General features: G+C 40.6%; 3 protein-coding genes across 47 annotated transcripts in view; 2 read left to right on the top strand and 1 right to left on the bottom strand.

Annotated features, from left to right (window-relative positions):
* Positions 1-210: 210 nt before the first annotated feature.
* LOC118877847 (bolA-like protein DDB_G0274169) lies at positions 211-854 on the top strand. The gene is made up of 2 exons (XM_036818107.3): positions 211-543; positions 599-854. The coding sequence occupies exons 1-2, from the start codon at positions 250-252 to the stop codon at positions 755-757; spliced, it is 453 nt and encodes a 150-aa protein (XP_036674002.2). The 5' UTR covers positions 211-249; the 3' UTR covers positions 758-854.
* Ppox (protoporphyrinogen oxidase) lies at positions 780-2,432 on the bottom strand. Its single transcript, XM_017076623.4, has one exon. It carries the CDS (start codon positions 2,305-2,307, stop codon positions 883-885), a length of 1,425 nt encoding a protein of 474 aa, XP_016932112.4. The 5' UTR covers positions 2,308-2,432; the 3' UTR covers positions 780-882.
* Positions 2,433-5,265: 2,833 nt separating this feature from the next.
* The window catches only part of slo (calcium-activated potassium channel slo), a 44,634-nt gene continuing 25,821 nt past the window's right edge, over positions 5,266-24,078 (top strand). For 23 of the 45 annotated variants that reach the window (XM_065866626.2, XM_070996404.1, XM_070996403.1 and 20 more), the window contains exons 1-6: positions 10,975-11,313; positions 15,904-16,062; positions 16,264-16,375; positions 16,648-16,799; positions 17,115-17,282; positions 18,687-18,778. In XM_065866626.2, the coding sequence (XP_065722698.1) occupies positions 10,978-11,313; positions 15,904-16,062; positions 16,264-16,375; positions 16,648-16,799; positions 17,115-17,282; positions 18,687-18,778 (1,019 nt within the window). In that variant the 5' untranslated portion in view covers positions 10,975-10,977. Of the gene's footprint in view, positions 5,673-9,336; positions 10,078-10,974; positions 11,314-15,903; positions 16,063-16,263; positions 16,376-16,647; positions 16,800-17,114; positions 17,283-18,686; positions 18,779-21,007; positions 21,100-23,798; positions 23,891-24,078 lie in introns of those variants that run through there. The other 22 variants (XM_065866617.2, XM_065866615.2, XM_065866613.2 and 19 more) reach the window with 9 other exon arrangements.

Here is a 24,078-nt window from a genome sequence, read left to right as displayed (position 1 = left end):
TCTTTGTATTGATTTTAGTGTTAAAGGATAAAGTCTCAGAACTAATTGAAGTTAAAATGTATGGAATATAACATTAAATTATTGCTTAAATTTCTTTCCAAGTCCATGAAAAAGATAAACCGTTAAGAAAGCTATTTTTAAATAGTTACAATCGCTATCGATAAGTCGATTATTCTCCCACACTCGACAGCCCTGGCTGCCAGTTGTTTATGTAATTGTGAACAGCTGTGCGAGAAGCATACTGGAATCATGTTAAATCTAACTCTACGACGATTCGCTGGAGCTTTCTCCCAAAACCTGACTCAACTGACGCCCACGATCAGCAGCTTGGGACAGATCCTCCCCAAAGCCACCATGTCACAGCAGGCGGGTCAGTATCCGCCCATCGAGTTCGCCATGCGGAAGGCATTGACCACGGAGCTGAAGCCGGTGTTCCTGGAGGTCATCAACGAATCGCCCCAGCACAACGTGCCCAAGCGTTCAGAGTCCCACTTCCGAGTCTTCATCGTCTCCGAAAAGTTCAACGATCTGACCCTAATCAAGGTGGGCTATAGAACCTTAGACTTCTTGGGTATTTACTGATCTTTTTTCCCACCAGCGCCATCGACTTGTGAATGATACGGTGAAGAATGCCCTGAAGGCAGCCGGATTCGAGTTCATGCACGCCCTGTCCATCGAGGCCAAGACGCCCAAGCAGTGGGAGCCGGAACAGGAGCCGGAGAAGAGTCCGCCGTGCATGGGAGGCCACGGCAAGTAAACCCAGAGGAATGAGAACCCAATTCTATGTACAAAGGACCTACTTTACTACTCACAAAACCAGCTTAAGCAAATACAACAGAATCACTAATGGAAAAGAGGGTGTGCTGAAGGGGAATGGTTGATTTAGGACAACGGCATGGCCTCCACCTGTCGCCGGGCGGACAGGATGACGTCGTTGATGCCCACTCCATCATAGGCAGCTCCGCAAAGGGACAGTGGCAGCTTGTAAGTCTTGATGTAGTTCCGGATGCCCTCGACGCGTCGCTTATGTCCCACCGTGTACTGCGGGATGCACTTGTGAAGCGTGTGCACGCGACTGAACTTGGGCTCCTCGCGGATCTGCAGAATCTTCTGCACGTGGCTGGTGGCCAAGTCGAGGATCTGCTTGGGGCTGGGGCGATCACCGAACCATTGGTTAAACCAATGGCCACCCATCATCACGGTGAGCACGGTGTTATCGCCCATTTCAAAGCAGCAGCTGTCAAAGATCACACCCAGTATGGGCAGCTTCTCTACGGGCGGCACCAGCAGTCCGAATCCGTCTTGCTTGAGCAGCTTGCCCTGGAACTGCATGTTCACCACCAACACATCCACGTACGGAATGTCCAGTAGCTGGGCGCTCAGCGAGGGATGCTGCTGCTTCACCAGTGGCGCCAGTTTATAAGCGGGCAGGGAACTGACCACATGCTCCACCGGCACATCGGCATCCTTGATGGTCATCCGGACGCCAGAGCTGTTGAATGTCAGATTGCGACACTCGTTGCTCAGCTGCACGTTGACATCCCGCTCGCCCAAGTACTTTCGCATGGCTTTGGGCAGGTTCTCCAGTCCGCCTTGCAGGCCGTACATGGCCCACTTCTCCTGCTGCGCCTGGGCGTACAGCTTTGGCTGTCCTTGAGCGAAGAGGCCCTCTTTGGGGTCCGTTGCCTTTTCTCGGAAGCGGGCTAAGAGTGCGCCTTTAAGTACTCCTCCATACTTTTGCTCCTTTTCGAAGATACCCTCCATCAGAAAGCGAACGCTGATCTCGCGGGCATTTCCGGCACAAATGCCGCATATCATGGGACTGATGGCGTAGTCGGCTATCTCCTTGCCGAACCGCCGCTCTGCAAAGCTGTAGATGCTCTCGTCTTCCAACTTGGCCTTCTTGCTCGCGGTGACCAGATCCCGGAACAGCGCCTTGTAAAGCGGCTTGGTGAAAGGAGGCAGTACGCCAAAGAGTCCTTTGGGGCCGTTGGGCAGCATGCAGAGCTGTCCCTTGGCATATAACATCCGGTTGCGGGCAGCTACATGACTACGTCGGATGGGAGTCACCTCCAGTTGCAGTTCCTCCACCAGCTCCAGGGTGTTGGCACCTTGAACGCCAATTGGGCGGATAGTGCGCGGTCCGCTCTCGAAGATGAAGTTTCGGTCCTTGCGGTTCTCCGTCCGCACCCATCCGCCCACTCTTGGCGACGCCTCGTAGATGGTCAGCGGCTTCCCAAACCGCCGCAACAGGTAGTATCCAGCGGACAAGCCGCTCAGTCCGCCTCCCAGCACAGCCGTCGTCATGCTCCTTCCTGCTGCTTCCTGTGTCTTCCGAATCCTGGACAGGATTCTCAGTAGTTTTGGTTGGCAGACGGAAAAATCTACGCCGGTTCAGATAGTTCAGACCAAAATAAACCCAGGTGACATAACTATCGGTGCCAAATAAGGCTATCGATACGTTTTATACCAAAATCGTTTGAGCTTTCAATCGATGTTATTGGCGCTGAAGAGGATTTGAATTTCATGATGATGGTGCAGAAAAAAGGAAGATATTAGGTAAGCGGAAAATATTTTAATTTTTATGTATTTTTGTAAGTACTTATAAAAGAAGATTTTGTTGAAGAGGTATGTTGTATGTATTTCTAAAAAAGGCAAAAGTTCAAAGAATTAATTATAAGTCAGGACAATGCCATAAGTCAACTCTTATGTTGGTAAACTTTTTTCAGATTTAATTTAATTCGAATATAATTTTATTCCAAATTCTTAATCTTTTTTAATATTTTAATAGTGTCTTTACTAAATACTATTTTGTCTTAGTTTACTGATATTTGCTAATCTCATTTGAAATTCGTAACCTTTTCTTAAAATTGGATAGTGCATTTAGTAACTAAACTTACCTTTTTAAAGTAACTAAATCAGTTTTCCTAAGCCCCTGATTACCCTTAAACTACATAAGCAAACATATCCCGAAAGTATGCTACGGATCCCGTCGGACATTCCTCATACGCCACGTGTGCATCGCAGGAAATTTGCTTGCACTGACACACTAGCACCCTTCACCACCACCATCATCATCATCATCATCATCCCCACCGCACTGGGTCATTCATAGTGAATGGGTTTTGGCGCCAGTTTTGATGAATCGAACGGAGCGTCCAGCCCGCACCAGCCGCAGCACTCCGAAAAGCTCGGGAGGACGAGCTTGGGCCGTGCGGAACCACTTTGGGCCACCGAGTTGCAAGTCGTCGGAGTCCACAGCGCGCAGAATTGTATACGCTGCTGACGAGAAAGGTTGGTTTTCTATCCGGAGCGCGTCGCGTCTGGTTTTCTGGGTGTGTGAGTGAGTGGACTGTGTGGAAAAGTGCCTATCGCATATATGTGCATATGTATACACGGGAAACCCATACACACACCCATATAGCAGTCGGAAAAGTGAAAAATTTTCAAATAGCGTTTGCCAATTGTGGGGGAAAATTGAGCAAAAACGTGTGTAATCCAGGCAATTAACGTGGCCATTTGCGGAACGGCAATTGTGCAAAATTCGGTATCCGTTGAAAACGGGCTCTGTGAACGTGAAAATGTGCGACACACACACACAAACGCAATAAGCACAGGAAATTCAATTAATTAGTGACCAAGTGTGTGTGTGCGTGTGCCCCAAAATGGAAATTGTGATTGCAAAAAAGTGGTGCATACTTTGAGGAGTGCAAAAGTGGGCTATGGCAAAGTTAAAGGATATTTCTCGATTTCTTCACTTTTTTTTGGTCCTGCTGCAGGTTTTCATTTAAAAGATACATTCGTTGAAGTTAACACACACGGATACACGGACTCACACACACACACATGCGCATACGGCACAGTTTTTCCTTCGCACGAAACGAGCACACCACAAGTTTCCCAAAACGAAAAGGACGAAGCGAAAGGACCCGAGCCGATGATAAAGTCGATGTTCCAGGCCGGAGATACACTTGTATCGTTCGCCAGCCTTTACCGTTGCTGTTGCTGTCATCGTCAATGTTATTTTTGTTGCTTCCTACTCGTCCGTCGTCCTTCGTCCTTCGTGTGCCGCAGGATGCCTTGGTATATGTGTGTCAGCCAGTCGGTCGCTGGCCGAATGTGAGTGTGTGTGCGTGCGCCAGGATACGCAGATACCCAGATACCTACCCAAATGAAGCCACCAAATCCAGGCGAGTTCAATGCGCGGCCAGGACGAAGGACTAAGCTCTGTTTACATTTCCCCTTCGTTGGGGTTTGGCGTTTGGTGTTTGGGGAAGACCCCTCCAACTATTCTTACCCAACGTTTTCCGCTCGTTGGCGTGCCGTGGGAAATTGTGTCGCCTGCTTATTTATTATGAAAATGCAACTTTCATTTGACTCGGCATTTGTCCCGTTTCCATTGTTTGCAGGCGCATTAGGCAGCTTGTTAAGCGCACGAAAGTGTGTGTCCTGCGAGGTGCGAGTGTGTGCGTATGTGTGTTTGTGTGCGACACGAAGGATAACTAGAAACTAGGGCAGTGTGTTTCCGTTTCAACGGCATGCCGCAGGCAAAAGGACGAAGCCCCTGGACAGCAAAGCCTCGCTAACCTGGCTGGCAAACAAATGTTAATTAAATTAATAAAAATACTGGTTTCCAAAAACCTTAGTAAATTCAAAGTATAATGAAAATACACAAAGTAAATACCAATGGAAATATTTTAAACTTGCCTGGATTTTGGTACCACATTGCGTATGCTTAACTAAAATGTGCGACTTTCGCAGACTAGGAAAAAGCTTTCACTCCGACAATTTTCGGACTCCCCACAACGCGCAGTCGCCAATCCGCCATCAGAAAAGTGAGAAAATGCCAGTGATTCTCTGAGAATTCTCCGTGAACAGAGAATTAAAAAACACCGAGAGCTGCTTATTTTGCTTTGAAGTTTGCTTCGCATCTTTATTTATTTATTTACTTGACAGTCTTGTTTTTCCGGCTAGAAAATAAGGGTGAACAAATATTAATTTTACAAAACTTCTCATTTATTTTAATGTGAAAGCCAGCAGCAGCCCAAAAACATAAAAACTAATACGGGAAATCGTACAAAACACAAATATATAAGTACCTAAAAACTTTGACAAATGTCGGCGGTCGTAAAAAATTAAATCGCAAATAATTCTGACAGCTTTACCAAAGAATATAATTAATTACCGCGGTCGTCGCTGCCTTGGCTATTTAAATATTAATTAATATATCACTCAACTCCATAAATCTCTTGCAGCTTAACACACAAGGAAAAATTTCGTAGGCAAACAAAGAAGAAAATTGTAAAAGAAACATGAGCAGTGTGACTAGGCGCGGTTACTAATTTAACCAAATTCCAATTCAAATTCAAAGCGAACTATCGATCAAAATTGCAAAGAAAAAAATAAGCAAACAAACAAACGCACAATGAAACTGATAAGGTCAATGAAGCCGATAACGCCGTCGTTCTAAAAACCAAACCAAACCGAAATGCAATTATGAAATAACCAGAGAAACCCATCAGCAAGTGAGGAAAATCCGCAAGCCAGACCATTTCCACGTGCATCATTGGCGAGCTGCAGCGACCACAAATCGTCTACACATTGATGTGCGATTTGAGCGTGTGAATGTTGGCAGCCCTGGAGCCCTGCCTCGGTGGTTTAGCCAGTACTAGGTGAGTACTCAAAGTCCTCCTTTGCACAACGAACCCATCCACCCAACACTATTCCAAATTCGATTACACCAACAACTACAACACCACCACAACAACCAAACACCTTTCCCAAAAGAAAGCGAATATGAAAACGGATAGCGAGGGGAAAGCAATCACAGCCGCCACTAGATCCACATCGAAATCCACAACGACCACGACGAGGGGTCCGCCCGGAACGATCCACCAAAGATGGCCAGCCCATGGTGCCCCAATTGCCACGAACTGCCACCGTTCTATCCGCCCATCACGCCAAAGGTAAAGCCCTCGATGTCGTATGTGAACCCACAAATAATACGCAACGCTTGTGAAAGACCAGCAGATCGTAGAAATCACATTAGCGGTTCCACGAAGAGCTACTTATATAGAGAGCACTGGGGTTACCTTATCTACAGCTCGTCAATCAATCAATCAAACAGTTAATATTTCCATTGATAGTTTTCATTGCTAGTCAGTGATTGTCCAAGTTCGATTCTTATCAATTTCGTGCTGCATTTAGAACTCATTTTTCAATGATCTTTGACCCTTTCTAAATATTTGTAAATCTTAAAAGGGAACATTTATTTAGCTTAGCCATCAAAGAATTTAATATATAAAATAACATTCACATATTACCCCATTAAAATAAACCATAGCTATTAAATTTAAGTAAAATATATTGTACATTAATGTAAATAATCATATCAATGTAAAGAATTGTTTTACTTGCTGTACATTTTGTACAAATGCTTTTCCCCTTTTTTTTGGCACTTCTTTAACTTGGAATTCTATAAACACCTGATTCCAAAATAACCCTAACATTTGAGGTACGTTTTTGTAATAGTGTAATCTAATCTTAATTACATGATCCCGGATTTATTCCACCTCCTCTACACTCTCCATTTCCAATTCGTTTCGCTTCATTTAATAAATGGGATTTCCATCACTTTGGCCACCCATTCGCAATGGCTCGCGTGACCTTTAAGAATGTGGCACACACAGAACGGCGAACATAAAACATTAAGTGGAGAACACTGAATACTGAACACCGGTCCCAACACTATACAACACAAAAACACTGACCGACCGACCCACCGACCAAGTGCAGCCTAAGCCCTTTGGCCTTGGCCAATGTCCAATGGGGGAAAAAGTAGGAAAAAGTGGGAAAAAGTGACCAGTGACCGGCAATCAACGGACCCAATCAGCGGGCCAAGTGCTGGCCATAAATTGCTCAAAAAGTCGAAGGGTATTTGTCAGCTTCGTCAGTTGTCTCCGTCTTTGTGGCCCGCCTTTCGAGCGTTTCGCTTTGACGGACATGCGTCAAGATATAGAGCTGGTCAGGGGCTCGCCCACGCCCCCGAAAATCGATAGTTCGCAATGTAAATTATTATCAGCCGGCAGCCGTGTGACTTCATCCGTTGGATTGCCTTCTGGCCAAGGAATGACAGCGAAATCGTCCCGGTGGCATAATTTATATCGTTCACTATCTTTCCACCCGCATTCATAAGTCGCAGCTGCAAGGCGCCCGATCAAATGACTTGGCCCAGTATCTTTGGTTCACTTAAGGTGACTCGACCAAAGAAAAAATCCCTATTTAAGGCATAGTATTTATAAATAGTTACTGAACTTTCACTTGAATCGATGGACGTGCTCGGAAAATAATCCAAACAAACAAGAAGGCAAGCAAAGTGTAAAATTTAGAAAACGTCCTCATGTGTTTATTTAAATGAAACTTGATAGCACTCCAATTTGGCTAAGGGTATTTACCTTTCCAAATTAATGACCCTGTTGTGTAAACCTAATTGAGTTAAAAACATCAATATTTATCCAGTCCTTTTAAGGATTGACAGTAAACCCTTGTGAATTTCACTGGATGTAAATTTACAGGTTAAATGTGCCTTGTGAAGTAGACTTTATATCCTTGCGTTAAATTTTGATATTAAAACGAACGAAATAACAACGTTAAGTCCTTATTTTAACCCCTTTAAGATTTAAACCCCTTTAAAAGGCTTTTACGTTTAATAAATATCACGTATATGCAATGACACAGCTTAAATTCAAGGTGAAAAGTGCTTAAAAATAGTAATCAAAATTTAATTGAATAACAATTTTGCTCTTCCTCTCTATTTATAATTGCGTAAATGCAATGAAGCGAAGAACCTAACCGCCCAAGCAGCGCAAAAAAATAGAGAAAAAAGATACTTAAATAAAAACTATAAATAAAATGCACGGCGATGGCTTATGATGAGGATAAAGATGATGATGATGATGATGATGGGAGTATACGAGTCTGAGAATGAGAAGGCCGGGATGCGAGGGCTAAGGGATGATGAGCAATTATGGCCAGTGGAAATAGTGGCATGTGCAAACAAACTGGGCCAACTTGTTACCACGGCTGCCCCCGCAGGAAATGGCAAACAAAGCGCGTAAATTATGAAACGACAGCTAACTGGCGGCGTGGCGTGACTCGCCCGAGTTAACTGTGGCAGTGGCAATAGGAATAGCCATGGCAATAGCAGTAACGTTAACGTTCACGTTAACCTGAGGGCCCCTTTCTAACCACCCACCATGGGCCACCCATTTGAGCCACCCAACACCCACTCACCTTTTGGGGACGAGTGTTGCCCGGGGTCCGTGGGGTCACAAAAAGGAATGCAAAAAGTGTGTGTATAGGCGCAGAACACAAAAACGAGAGACAAAACAAAAACGAATAGAAGCGAACTCATAATTTATTTATTTATATTCGGCCTGCCGTTGTTCTTCTTGTTGTAACAATAATTCATTGTAGGCAACACATACACGCAAAGCGTTCTATAATATGCTGGCTGCCCTTACCAAGGGTATTACCAAAATTTGCATCAGTCCCAATTCAAACTTTACCACATTAAATAATAAAAAAGAATTTCTAAAATTCGAAAGCTAAAATTAATTATTTATATTTATTACTTGAAGAATGATTGACCCTTTGTCCTTAGAATTATACAAATATATATCCAACATATAATTCAAAAATTGAACCTTTGTTCTTAGGATTACAAAAATATTTATCCAACTAAAAATTCAAAAAATTTTATTATTTTAAATTCATAAATTTAAAAATTGAAATGATTAACTTTATAAAAATGTCTGTGTTTTTCATTGTAAGCAATTTGGGTAACATAATTCTTACAACCCCTTAACTACAATTATAAAATTCTATTCAACAATCATTCAACAACATTTATTTAAGAACCCATAAAACTAAAACTTACGGAACCCAAAGAACTGCTAAGTTTGTTGCAAAAGAAACTAGCAAATTAATGTTTTCTAACCAAATCCTTAAAGTCCTTTAAGCATTCAACATTCATGTTTACCCCTAGAGTCTATAGGGTATATCCTCTTTATTCCAATACCCAATTGAATTCGCCTTGTCTTTGGTCCGCCTTTTAATTAAATTCAAGTTTGTCGCCCGTCCTGACACTTTTCGCGGTCAGCCACATAGCCGCGGTCCGCCGGAGAGCGAGAGAGATGACCGGAGAGTGGGTGAGCCGTAGAGAGAGAGAGTGGGAGAGTTCAAGCCCCCCGGGGGATATACATAGATAGAAGCGGGCTCTTCGTAATCGTCGAAACCGTCCCGATGGCGGGGCAATTGGAAAACGGCTCGTTCAGTTGGTGGACGCCAGTTGTGCGGTTCGCTCGGTGCCTCCTTTTTGTTCAGCTCGCCTCGACTCGATTCGCGTGCGTGCCGCGCCGTGTGTGACATCCGCCATATATAATAATATATTCGCCTTCCCCATACACACACCTATATATTCCCCATTCCCGTCCCCCCCAAAATCCGAACAAATTGCAAATTCACATGCGTATGCAGTGCAGTGATTCACCGAGTGAGTGCGTTGGCCTCTGGCTGAGAGTTGTGTCCCATAAATCCCGCAAAGTGTTTGCAGGCTATCACCCGAAAAGTGGGTAAATCGGTTATATGTATATACGGTACACGATATACGGTTCTACGGTTCTACGGATCGGAGCACAGCGGTGTGTAGTGTAGACGGCCTTTGCCCAGTGTTATGAGCACTTTTGTCGCCGCTCGTGTCGCTGTGCGTGTGTCGGAGAAGATCACTTTAAAAATAACAGATTTGTTTGATGCTATTTATAAAAGGCGGGCCAAGTTTTCGTTCCGTTTCGCATTGTGAGGCTGAGGCTTTTGGCTTTTGGCGTTCAGCTTTCGGATTTCGGTTTGTCAGGTTTGCCCAGAGTGTCTTCTATTCTCTGGTACTCGCCTGCACTTGAACGCCATCCGAATATCGCGGCAATATTAATTCGACAGCGTTTCTGTGCCAGTGTCGCAATGTAAACAGCCAAAATGGCAAGCGGTTTGATCGGCATCAATTTCACCACCACATTGACAAATGTAAGGAGGATTGCACATAGAATGCACTATATACCCATGCACCGGGAGAACTATCCCTAGAAACTTTGGTGGAAGAAACTAAAGAACCTAATTTTTTGTTTTCTTTTAAATGAAGATTTAATGTGTATTCAGACCTATTTAAAATAATATAAAAACTATAATATGTTAAAAATTGTATACCTAAAAGTATTGGAATTCAATTGAAAGTTGTATAAATGTATGTACAATAATGTAACTTTAAATCTAAACGAGGAAACAACCATGATCTGTTTTCTGATCAGTTTTTAAATTAGAAAAAAAGAGTAGTTCTTGAAAAAGTTAGTATTTTTTTAAATGTGCTAAAACCATATCGTAGTGTTTTGTTTTATTGTTTTGAAAGTTTTCCATGTCTTAATAAAATGTATTTAAAGTTTTATCAACTCCATCATTTAATACCTATAACATCATAAGGACCTAAATAAAATTGAAAAATAAACCTTTACAGTTTAAATTACACCTCCAGGAACTGCATATTTTATTACACAATATTGTAAAATGTCAGCATTTTCGGCTTTCTTTTTCTTGTGCTCAAATATAAACTTTTTTCGGCTAAACAAACTAAAGACATTTATTTATGAACTCATTTCATTTCGCGCACCCTTGGCCAGGCACATTTTGTTTACATTCGCCAGCGTCGCCAAGTTGAGAAATATATATATATATTGTATATGTACCATAGGATTGCGCCCGAGTGCTTCCATATAGAAAGCATTTCGTTGATTCTAAATGTCAAGTGTATGACGTAAACAATGTTTCCGCCAAATATAGTTATCGTATTGATTTATGCTAAATTTAGTTAGCTAATTGCCAGCCAACGGAGCCTAATTGTTTCCCATACCATTATATTGCATATTGCAGGGGATGTCGGGGTGTGATCAAAGCACTGTCGAATCATTGGCCGACGATCCAACAGATTCACCATTCGATGCCGATGATTGTCTCAAGGTGCGCAAGTACTGGTGCTTTCTGCTGTCCAGCATCTTTACATTCCTTGCTGGCCTGCTCGTGGTGCTACTATGGCGAGCCTTCGCGTTCGTCTGCTGCCGCAAGGAGCCGGACCTGGGGCCCAACGACCCCAAGCAGAAGGAGCAGAAGGCCTCCCGCAACAAACAGGAGTTCGAGGGCACCTTTATGACAGAAGCAAAAGACTGGGCTGGAGAGCTTATCTCGGGTCAAACAACAACTGGTCGAATTTTGGTGAGTACTTCTAGGGCCGGCCAACGGCCATTTATCATTTATGAATTCCTTTTGTTTGGGTCGGAAAATCGTTTTCTTTGACCGTCCATATGGTCATATCGATGCACTGGGAATAAAAGTATTATTTAGTTTTATGTTACAAATCGAAATAAGAAAGGATACCACCTTATCTGGGAAGAATTAACTTGGTTGATTTTAAACTATTATTTTTCGTGATACAATCGCAGTTCTTAAAAGAAATGGAACTTTAAGATTAATACTAAAAAATACTAAATATGTTTTTTTTAGTATTTTGTTTGGCTCAAATTAAGGAATTGGGGTAAAATAAGTTAAAGGAATTACACTTGATTTTCTTTTGGTTACAGAACCCTCTCTCCTTCAATTAAATACTAATTTCTTCGAGTGCCATCTCTTGGCCTGCCAAACCCACTGAATTATTTAGAGATCAACTGGATATATGGTTTTCCATAGCAAAACAACGTTGACGTGTCCTTGCCCATGGACATCCATGCAGCTGGCGAAAGTGCCATCGTCTTGCATTTGAAATAGTTTGGAGCCTCGTTGGCCCCCTTCGACTACCATTGGCTGCCATTTGCGTGTATAATTTGTTTGCAAATGCCGAATTCGGGGGAACCATTTCGTGTCAACAGCGGAAGCAGCCAAGTAAATGTGCCATTTCCATGTACAATAAATACATGAGCACAAATTGACATGGCGGTGGGAGGATTTCGGGGGTCTTTTCAATTACAGCCGGCCTGCGTAGGAATTAACTTCAATGGTTCCGTGGTTACCCCACACTTTCCCTTCCCCCGCCACCGACCGATAGAAATCGGTTGTTTGTCCAAATATTACGCATACGTCATGGCGTACCGCCCATCCATTAACCTGCCTTAGTTAATTACTCAAGCAGGCTCAGGGGCTATTTAGTGGGTCTTATTGGGCATTGTGGTAAATGCCTTCGATAAGCCTTTCTTGATTTGATGTAGCCGACACTTTGGGTGCGAGTTTATCGGCTGAATATTTGCCTTTGTCTGGGAGAGTTCTTAGGAGATATTTTGATATTAGTTTAACGAAAAACCTCCTTGAATATATTGGATAAATTTAGCTTCGATAATAATTTTGTATCCAATGACGGAAATATTGAACAAATTTGTTAACAGTTAAAATAAATAAATCGATTTTATTGCATAGGTATACCTAAAGGTGATACACTTTTTAAACTACAAACTATTATGTAAACATTATATTGCTTCTATAATCTTTCTTATAAGCAATAACTTCCTAAACAGTCATTTGTAATTGCAATTAATCCTTATTATACAAGTTATTTCATATACATTTATTTTTATAATACATAGATTATATAATAGCCGTCCCCAAAAACCTCTGTAGATCTCTTACAGCTTCTTACATTTTATTCCGGAAGCATGAACATATTTCCTATTTGTGCGATTATCTTGGTGACAAGTAAAGTTTGATTGCCTGTTTGTAAGCCTTGGGGCGAATAGCAATCTTCGGCAGTCAAGGACACCGCCTGTCCCGCAACTTGACAAGCTCTGGCCGATTGCAAGGGGTCAAGTGTGGAGCATCCATCCTTGGACCACGCACTATCCCCTCATGTCAGTTCAGTTCTGGCCCCTTTGTCGGCTGGCACACAATTGCACAGCGGTGGGGAACGAATATTACCATGTAGCATGAACCATCGTGCTCAAATGTAGAACCCTCCGCCCACCGTTTTTGCCCGTTTTCCCATTTTCCGGACACCCGCTGAGCGGTTCGTTCCCCATGTGTCTGGCACATTTATCGATAGTTTCGCCGTCTTCCTCCGACGGAGGGTCTTTCAGCTAATAACGGGAAACGGGCCTCGAGAAATGATGTATATATGCATATGCTTTGTGGAGCGCGGGTGCCCAAGGAACCACAACAAATAACAGTAAATAATATGGCAAATGCCAGGATAGAAGGCGCTTAAAAGGGAAATGCTACCAGTAGGAAAATCGATGAAACAGCGCGCACATTTCCACTTTCACCCCGGATTGGAGTGGGGCGGAGTGGGTGGCAGATTGTGAATGTTTATTACCAGGCCTAGTAGCCCCACACATTTGTAGTTGTGTGCCAGGCTTTGGCAGGCAATTGGCTTTGCTGTTTGGCAGACAGCGTCGAATTTCCTTTCCCTTTGTACTAGACTGCAGCTGTTTTCGGAAAAGTCCTTTCGTCCAATTCGTGTGGCGCCCTTTTTTGGCTTTTCCGTGTGCTGTTTTGTTGTTTATCCTCGTCGTTGGGCGTTGTTATTGTGGCTGGCTAAATGAATGGCTTGCCATTTAGATATTACACAATTCGTGCCTGCTGTTTCTTCCTTCTTCTTTTTTTCTCGTTTTTTTTTCTTCACTTTCACCGAAATGTTCCAGTTTGTTATATGATTTTTTCGCTTCGATTTTATTGAACTATCCGTTCAACTCTAATCGGATTGAAGCCCTGCTGCAGGCGCTAATTGGCTTTGGAATTCGCGTTGCGACTTCAATGCGGAAGTCGTCTGCATGAGCTTAAATCCCAGCATTTACCTCCCCAACACCCACATCCGATTGCACTCGGTCACGCCACAGATGTGAGTGCTGGAAAATATGAAAAATATATAAATAAACCAGCTGGGAAAGTATGACATTTTGGAGTGCTGCACGCAAACACAAATAGTAAACATTTTAATCTGATTTGTATAACCCAATTACAAAACAAAAGTTATCCAGGAACAACATGTTTTTTAATTAATTAAATGTAAATGGTCGAAGAATATGTAAGAAGCACAATATATCCAAAGTTACACAACAGTTAAAGCTACAAAAATATCTCAACATGATTTTAGAACAGAATAGCCCATCTGTCATCAGTGGAGATTATTTTTCTTCGTGCAGTTGAGGCCATTAAACTGCCGCCAGTGGGTTGGCTCTCAAATTGATTGCTGTATTCGCAGCGTTATGGCCAGAACAAATCGCATCGTAGCTGTTTGCAGAGGGCCACAAATCGAGCAAATCGAATTGAAAATGTTATGAGTGGGACACGTGTTTTCCCACTTCGTGACCCAGATTCCAAGTTCGCGCTGATGCAATTTGATGGCGGCCAGGGCTTAAGTGCTTTTCTCTTTTGCGAGGGGAACTCGGAACTCAGCTGCTCTGAGTGATTGACCCAGTTTTCACGCTTCCCGGCCATCGTGAATAACAAGTTCATCGGGTCGGGTTGGTGGTGGTGGTGTCTTTAAAAGTGAAGACGTCAGAGGAAAAGTTGTCACCATATTGGAAACTGCATTTATTACCTCGCATCCGTGACGTCAGATGTCCATGGGGGTGTGGGCTTTCATTAGGTTTCCCTTTTCGGTTTCTTGGGGATCAGGACGCCTAATGAAAATGTCAGTCCGACTGACACCACATGACGTATACGCAATCCCAGAGACGTAGCATAAACTCTTCGCCACTTTTCCTTGGAAATTCTTGTCTGGTTTCTGATATTAGCAAAGTTTTTGTGCTGCCAAAAACTTTATTGCGCAACTAACAACTTTCTAAGGAGACTGCTGACTGCTTGTGAGTTTGTGCTATTGGTGTGTGTAATTTGCATGCCAAGAAAAAGCCGCAGAGCAAGAATAATGAGTAATCAGCCCGGGCCAAGACATTTCAATTTATGACCCTAAGTAAATAGCTTGCGTGCCATTCCGTGCCAAATTTAGTTTTTCGTTCTCTTCTGGGGGGCTCTTCGCTTTCGATTATCCACGTAATTGCGAAACGATAGTACCAACAATTACAATTAGATTGGCATTAAGTACGGAAACAAAACCAGAACCATATAATATATGTAAAGTGCAGCCGGCTGAAGTTGAACTACCTCGATTGGCCCCTATAAAAATGGTTGTTGGCAGGCAGCCCTGACATTTAACCGAATCCTCCTCTTTCTCCTCCACGGATGCACTTCCTCCGAAATTACCTTGTAAAACTTTCATGACTGCCGCAGATTTATCAACGGGGTGCCCCGACTAATTGCCCCAGCAGCCGTGCATTTTCAGGCCGGACGTCCTCGTTTTTCGCCATGAATCAAATGATCCGTGAGAAACGGAGTCCGTGGCCTGTGCCAAAGTGTGCAATTAAAAATGCACATTACTGTGGTTTCCCCTTTCTCTTTTTACCCCCCCTCGAGAAAGGACCATTTCCGATTATACTTTTCCTTCGGCCTGCCTTTTCCTTTCGCTTTTCCAATTTCCTTTATTTGGGGAGTGGGGGGTTCGCAAGTTCAATGGAGCGTTCGAATGCGGTTGTCATCTGACAAGGCCGTGATTTATGAAACAGAAATGTAGCAGCTGTTCATATTTGGGAGGCTGTTGTGAGTGGGTTTATTTCATAACAGCCAATGAATTTATGAGTTATGAAATGAACTTCATGTCCTCTTAGGCAGAATAACTTATGCCTGGCATGATGTTAAATGAGTTCTTTGTTCTAAAAAATAAAAAAAGTTGTTTAAAGAGGCATTTACGAATTTACAAAATTAAATTTAAGCAGTTATTATAGATAATATTTATTTTACTCATGTATTTCCCCCTTCTCCTTCCAGGTCGTACTCGTATTTATACTCAGCATTGCATCCCTCATCATATACTTTGTTGATGCATCTAGCGAAGAAGTCGAAAGATGCCAAAAGTGGAGTAACAACATTACTCAACAGATCGATCTCGCATTCAATATATTTTTTATGGTTTACTTTTTTATACGAGTAAGTTGCCGACGGCCAAACAGACAGACAGACACAGACACTGACATACTAACCACACCAGCGCACACACTGATTTGATTTAACAATTATTTGAATCAATTGGTTGGAGCGATGATGATTATTTGATCTTTTGGTTTATGCGATAAATTCTTAAACATTCTTTTGTTCTTTTGTTCTTTCAATCTGACAATCTCCTTACAGTTCATAGCGGCGTCCGATAAGCTTTGGTTTATGTTAGAAATGTACAGTTTTGTAGATTATTTTACAATACCCCCGTCCTTCGTATCAATATATTTAGATCGAACATGGATCGGTAAGCGAAACAAACCCTATTAAATTATCCTATCATAATGAAATTCCAAAAATGTTATATGCATACAAATCGGTGCTGATCAAGATTGATATATCCCTATATCACACACACACACACATAGCCTCAATAATATACAGAATACATTAACAGCCACACATGAAGACCTACAAAGTGTCCTGATCGATTTGTATGCATGCAATGTGCTTTACTCTACATGAAACATCCGCCTGTAAGAGCAGTTGTGAATATACCTTGTGTATTATCGTGAACAGGTCTTCGATTTCTTCGAGCGCTACGTCTCATGACTGTTCCAGATATTTTACAATATTTAAACGTACTAAAAACATCGAGCTCCATACGCTTGGCTCAACTAGTATCAATTTTTATATCCGTGTGGTTAACAGCAGCGGGCATTATACATCTGGTATGTAGAAACACACACGCACACTCACACTTAAACACTCGACACACATACAAACACATAGGGATCGGTTGTGCCCGTGTGTGGGTGACTCTGTGGCGGGTTTGCAGTGTGTGCAATGAGCCAGTACGAATATTACGTATACGCCGCGTTGCAGCCTGTTACAGAGCCCCAAAACCGGGCACTTTCGATACCCCACACCCATATATGTACTATATCTGTATCGATGTGTTTATGGAGTGTCCCATCGAATGGACTTTAGATGACCTGATCCACTGATGCGGCTGATAATTGCATTTGCATTTACTTAAAATTTAGCTGGAGAACTCTGGCGATCCGCTGGATTTTAATAATGCTCATCGTTTATCGTATTGGACCTGTGTCTATTTCCTAATTGTGACCATGTCAACGGTAGGATATGGTGACGTTTACTGTGAGACTGTCCTGGGAAGAACATTTCTCGTGTTCTTTCTGCTCGTCGGCTTGGTAAGTTCGCAAAGCAAAATGCACAAGTGCAGAAAATAAAAGAAAAACACAATTTAATAAGAAAAAGAAAAACAAACTACCCGTCTGAACACACACAGCAGGCATACTGATAAGTCTAAGCCTTCTTTTAGTTCTAACCGAGTACGTATGTATACGATATATTACCCAGATGTAGCCAATGTTTCTCTCTCCTATCTCTGTCCGCCTCGATGCCCATTGAGTTTAGGCCCGGCCAATGCGGGGTTGGAAGTGCTGAAGTGTGTGAATGATTTAAGTTTTGGTTGCCGCCTAATCTACTACTTACTAGTACAGTTGTGCTCAGAAACCATAGTTGAGTAGCCAAAGCAAGACCAGTATCAGTATCAGTATCAGTATCAGTTTCAGTATCAGTACCAGTACTAGTCAGAGTGTAGCACTCTCGAAACTTTATACTCTATAATCGATACTGAATTCGAAATCTCTTAGCCGTAACCATAGAGTAACCATGCGTTGACCCCGTTGCCCTTTGACCTCTCTCTTACGTAACTATAGACTTAATACTCAATACATTTGTTAATTGCATTTCTACTATGTACATGCCACGTTATGTAAATACATAGAACGACTTAATACCGCTGCACAAGTTTTGAATTATGGAACTTTATTTGAGGCCTTGTGGCTGAGTTTCGTATTTGCGTTTATCCTCCCAAAGTTTCGTTAGCTTAACTCATCACCCGAGCTTAACGCGTTTTCTTTTTCCGACCTCTAACACAAACAATCTCACACACGCCCGGATATATCTACTCAATATATCCATCCGATATCCACAAGATGTCGTATATACAGCTGGGGGCACTCGATTCATACGTTCACGCAGCCCCATTCAATACTTTTTCCCATAATCGATACTTATGCATGCAGTTACCTTATCACTTTTGAGTTGAAACTTTCGATTTGCTTTGGTTTTTGTAATGGAAGATTTGTAGACACCAAATACACCAGAAATACCCACCACACACAGCCAAAAGTCAGGACTTTTCTAGGGATCTGTCGGTTAGGGCACGAGCCTTACGAATACATCCACGTTATATTCAAAAGTTAATGTTCTTGCATGCTTTAATGCTGGCTGCCGCATATTTGTGTAACCAATGGACCAGACCAATGATCCAGAGCAAACCGAACCCAAATCGCTTTTAGGTCTAGATATCCTTTTGGGTGTGAATGTCCCGGCCTGACTTCGAACCCATTAAAACAGCCTTCTGCGTTTCCGATTTTTCTTTTATGCCCGAGTGCAAGTAATCGAAACATAACTATAACAACTACGTAGACTAAGCTTAAGACACAATCACTTAATATCTCCTAACCAGTATATATATTTTTGCTGAATTGATTTTTGTTAATTTCGTGTACAATGGAATATTTTAGGCAATGTTTGCCAGCAGTATACCGGAGATAATTGAACTCGTCGGTAGTGGCAATAAGTATGGCGGTGAACTGAAAAGAGAACACGGAAAGAGGTAGTCTATAAAAACCATAATAAAACCAAAAAAAAAAAACATTATAAACGCATTCGATGTGAAAAACACAAAGCTACATTCTAAAAATAATAAACTAAAAATTATAAATCGCAATAAACTTAAAAGTATAACATGAAAATATTTATAAAACTAATCAGCATAGTTAAATGCATTAAGTGAGGAATTAAGATATGTTGAGGACTATTATCTTGAAGAATTTGCAACACAGTTCTATAAAATAAAATCCCAAGAGCTAGGTTCGGTTGAAGTACAAATGAAAACTTTTGTAAAGAACACACATTTTAGTATTTTGAACCCATCTAGGGTAAAGTGAAACTCCAATTAGAAAAATCACTAATTCTTAATATTGATTGAAGTCGATAAATTAATTAGTCTGTTACCCTTTCACTTTGTTTCCCTAATTTCATTGTATCTCTATGATCGCATATACAGTTGACTTACCCGCATCAAAAAGTAGTTCAGCCGACTCTTAAGTCGTCCGTTTTTAACTATTTTGTTCCTTGATAAATAAGTATTTCGAAACCCGAAACAGATATATATATATATGACATTTGATAAATCATCAAACAAGTAATAAAAGTAAAGTACAATTTTATCATTACTTTTGTACTTGGTTTTTGTCTTTATTTATTCTACCTTAGACCATTTTTGTTGCCTCGCAGTCAGAGACAATTTAGCAGATTCGAACACACATTGATCTATTTGTACAAGTCATTAAACATTTTAATGTTCCATTTACTTAGGTTTTGTTTTCCAGTTTTATTTGTTTATTTTCCTTGGTACTTGCGTTTTTCTTGATTTATTTCGTTTTGTTAAACATTTTTATTGAACTCTTTGGCAATGTCTATCATATAAATCACTTTGTAGGCAAGCGTGAGTTCATTTTGGCCCATTTTTCTTTTGAATTTTGTCTCCAGAATAAATATTTTTATTCAAGATATTAATTATCGTTTTACACTTATACTTTGCCATGCTTTAAACGTTTCGAATTAACACCAGAGTTATGATACAAGATATGCGTTTATCAATTTGCAATAGTTCAAGGTTCATATATATTTATTTCGATATCCTAAAGCATTTGTGCAAACTATTTAGGCGCATTGTTGTACCACATCCCACACAGATTTATAGAGCCCCCACTTATAAACATTTACAACACATGTCCCTAAAATAGCATCGGTCACGCATTGATAAAATTAATTAAATTATCCAAAGTCATGACACGTAATTCAATTCGTATATTTTTGAAGAGAGCAAACTCCAGCCACATATTTTGCAATATGTATTTTTCAATTCATATTTCCTTTTTATTCCTATTAAATATATAACTACATTTGTCAGTCTCGCTGGTCCATTTATAAATATAGTGAAGTTCACCCAAAAGGCATTTCCCAATTTCGATTCTGATAATGGGAGTGCCTTAGCAATTCGGTGGACCGAAGATTTGCTTTTTCATCACCCTACTAACTTATTGAATCCAAAGATTCGGAGGCGTAACTATCCCTAACTACTCATAGTAAAACGTAACTAGGATTGTACAAAGTACGGTATTTCAATAGCGTAATAACTAGCGCACTACCAATAAGATTTCCAGATGAACTCAAGAGGGATCTTGCTCTCCACGAACATCTTGACTCCTAAACTTGTCTCTGTCTAGGCCCCAGCACTATCGTGTATTGTAAACTACAAATGTAAATTATTAGATGTATCCAAGTAAGAGTACAGTAAATAGATGCCGTTGACGACAAGCGAACGAGAAATCGTGGCGACAAATCGTGTAAAGTAATGTACAATTAGCCTTAAAGTATCTGTATCTGATGGAGTGAGTGCCGTAATGAGTGCCTGAATCGGTGTAAATACATGAGTGAATGCGTTGTGAGTGCCTGGAGTGAGTGTGGATATGGATATGAATATAAGTATGAGTCAATTGCGGATCAAGCGGTTCCCATTCTGCACTGTTCTTCGTCGTCAGCGTCAACGTCGTCGTTGATATGTTCCCAAACAATTGTACGCATAATAATTTTGTCCATTTCTTTTTTGAAACCACACACACTAACACACACCAGAAATTTGTTAGCCCAACAGAACAGAACCAACAAATTAAATACCAACCGATAAAAAATATACAGCAATACTGAAAAACTGAACTGAATCCTCTTTTGGCACCTGTCAATCAATCTAAATGTGTATGTGTGTTGTTGAATTTAGGCCGTTTTCGCTAGTTGGATACCAGAAATCACTGAACTGGCCGCCCAAAGAAGCAAATATGGTGGAACATATAGCAAGGATCCTAGAAAAAGGTACACGAACACGTTGCTGGCTGTACCGCTAAGAGAAAATACCAAAACTATACAACACGAAAATAATAAGATAAACAAGAAATGATTATAAAAGCAAACAAATACCAAAAACACCGCAGCAATCGAAGAATCTTGACTTCTATTTGTATTTCAAAATTTTCTTTATCTAACTTCAGTCAATGAACCAACAGCTTTTTTTTATTATTTTCTATTTGTTTGTTACTTTTCACATTATTCTTGAACATTTTTTCGACGTCACCTGGAATTGCATAAAAATACCAAACTCTGACGGGCAACAGATGAGCAAAAAGAGAACTGTTTGCCAGGGTTTGCGATCAAATTAAATAAAGTATTTACCTTGATTTGTTATTTTCATAAAGCTAAACCAAAGGAATACAAATTAAATGAATAAAACAATTAGGACTTGAAAGGCATTGGTTTCTTGGCGGCATGTGTCTGTATTTAGTTTACCAACAAAATAAAAAAGCAAACACATTCGAAGAATAATGGCAAAAATTACACTAAATCAAGGGAGTAAAGGTGATCCCTTATGAGATATAATTTATGTAATTTACTTGTCAAATCCTTCTGTAATTCTCGTTGTCGTTTACACACATTATACTTATTGTTTGAAACTATGGCTTCATTTTTGCGTGCGTTTCATTAGGCTTATTGTGAGCTAGAGAGAAAATTTGTTAAAGTTCATAAACCGCTTAAAACATCAAAGAAATTTCGCCCAAAACCATTCATTCGGGGCTTGGAAAATATGGTCTTCTTTTTGGTGCCTGTGGGTATGCAACACTTTTTTTCGTCTAAATTTCGAAATCTGTGGGCCGTTTTCCATCGTTTTTCTCACTAATCCTTAATGTAAATTAAAAAAAAAATCTTTTTGCTAATTAATCAAAGCTATCTTGATGGGCTCCTGCATTTGTTGTGTTCGATTTGAAGCATGCACATTTCAAACTCTTGGTAGTCAACAAAACAAACAAACAAAACAACCTATTCATTCAATACTCAATTATCACTATACCATACATTTTGAAAAAAATAATTTACAGAAGTATTTGAAAGTGTTCCCCAGGCGATTTTGAAGTCCGTCGAGTTAGAGTTGAGAAGGGCTAGACTCGCTGTATTTGAAATGTGTAATTTTTGAGTTCGCCTTTGATTTCCGTTTAGTTTTGTCTTTGGATTTTGATTATTACCGTACATATAGACCAGAGCCACTATTGCGTGTTTTTATGCAACTTCAGCTGCGTCATTGTTTTTAAGTTCGAAGTGTTAAGCTCCAAAACTAGCGCTGAATCAATATTACATACATATGTAAGAATATAAACCAATTATTTTTACTGGCTTCTCCCTAAGTTATCGAAATGCATTTTTGTTAAACTGTTAAATTCGTTTGTGCGTTGGTTTCATTCTATTTCCTTTTTTCGGTTGAAATACACTTACACCCAGTTGCTGCTTTGGTTCCCGCATAGAGTTTTGATTTTCAGATATGATTTCCATATGTTTTCCACTTGTTCCTATATGCGATACATACATAAATAAAGTTGCCGTAGTTACAATTTTTGCAATTCCAACTTATCCAACATACTATATCGATTACTTGTAATTTATTTACCATACCAATACGAAACTAATTCCACACCTTACCTAATCTAATCATCTATATTTCAAAGTCGTTAATTTGCTTGCACCTACTTTGTATGCCGCAGCCACGCATAAAAATAAAACTAAAACTAAAAAACGAAACGAAACCAGTACGAAACCGGCGTCTTTTGGTCGCTGTAATATGTTTTTACGATGATCATCACTTAGATAAAAATTGATATTTGTATACTTGTTATCAGTAAAGAGTTGCAGTATCCTTTGATCGTATTCAGTATCAGCATCATGTCTCCACATTATCTGTAACTCTTTCCCGTACCGAACCGATTCCCACCCGATACGATATCCAACACTCACACACATATGTGCGGTTTAGTCTGTTAGAATCACCCGATTTTAGTAGTCGTAGTTAAGTTTAGGAACTGAAACCCACCACAAAGATGAAGTTGAAAGTCAATGTGTGTGCGTGTGTACTTGGCACTGAGTTATAAATAGGCGTTATCTCTTCACATAGTCTTTGAATATGTTTACTATATGTATATTTCGTAATCTAACCACACAACACGTAACCCCAAGAAACCATTAGAGCCATAAGAAACTAGCTGCAAGCCGTTGAAGCGGCCTATCGATTTATGAAGATAATAAGATCAATTTGTTACATACCTTCTGTTTATTTGATCTCATTTACTGTGCTTTTGATTTTCCTTGTTTCCGGTCGAAGATACTTATAATAATTTCTGGTCTGGTTAAACGAAGCCACAACAACAGCTAGAACAACAAGAACCACCAAGGGCGGCGATACAGCAATCAGATATCCGAATCGATCCACTTGGCTGCCGTTATATCATGTACTTCCTATATAGGGGTCCTTCTTCGAGTCTTTCGTCCCCATATAACCCCCTCATACTCTCTATTTCTCTTTACCCATCTGATCTGTGTGCCTCTCTGTCGATCCTTCGGGCCACTTTCTGAGTCTCTGTCTTGTGTCAAACGAAATTTGTGTAATGCTTTTTATTTAAGTTTAACAACAATCCAAAACGAATAGAACAAAAATACTTCACTGTCATCATTATCTTTCATACTGTAAACAGGCGATTTTTGCAAGTTGTATACCTGAGATTATAGACTTGATTGGAACAAGAGCCAAATATGGGGGCACATTAAAAAATGAAAAAGGGCGAAGGTGAGACAAACCAAATTTTCTTAAAATCAATCAAAAACAATTAATCAACAAACTGATTAAACCAAAAATTATATAAAAAACTACTACAACAACAACTACAATAAGACTACTACCACAAAAATAAAATACCAATCATAAATTTAAGCCAACAACAACCTAAAGTCACCCCCAAATTAAAAACTAACCAA

This window comes from Drosophila suzukii, chromosome 3 (genome assembly GCF_043229965.1).
Source record: "Drosophila suzukii chromosome 3, CBGP_Dsuzu_IsoJpt1.0, whole genome shotgun sequence".
NCBI classification, from domain to species: domain Eukaryota; kingdom Metazoa; phylum Arthropoda; class Insecta; order Diptera; family Drosophilidae; genus Drosophila; species Drosophila suzukii.
This window is presented reverse-complemented; position numbering and strand designations above follow the sequence as displayed.

Coding starts and splice junctions, on each gene's coding strand:
- Ppox (XM_017076623.4), bottom strand. CDS start 2,307: ATGACGACGGCTGTGCTGGGAGGCGGACTGAGCGGCTTGTCCGCTGGA.
- LOC118877847 (XM_036818107.3), top strand. CDS start 250: ATGTTAAATCTAACTCTACGACGATTCGCTGGAGCTTTCTCCCAAAAC. Junction 544..598: donor ACGATCTGACCCTAATCAAG/GTGGGCTATAGA, acceptor TTTTCCCACCAG/CGCCATCGACTTGTGAATGA.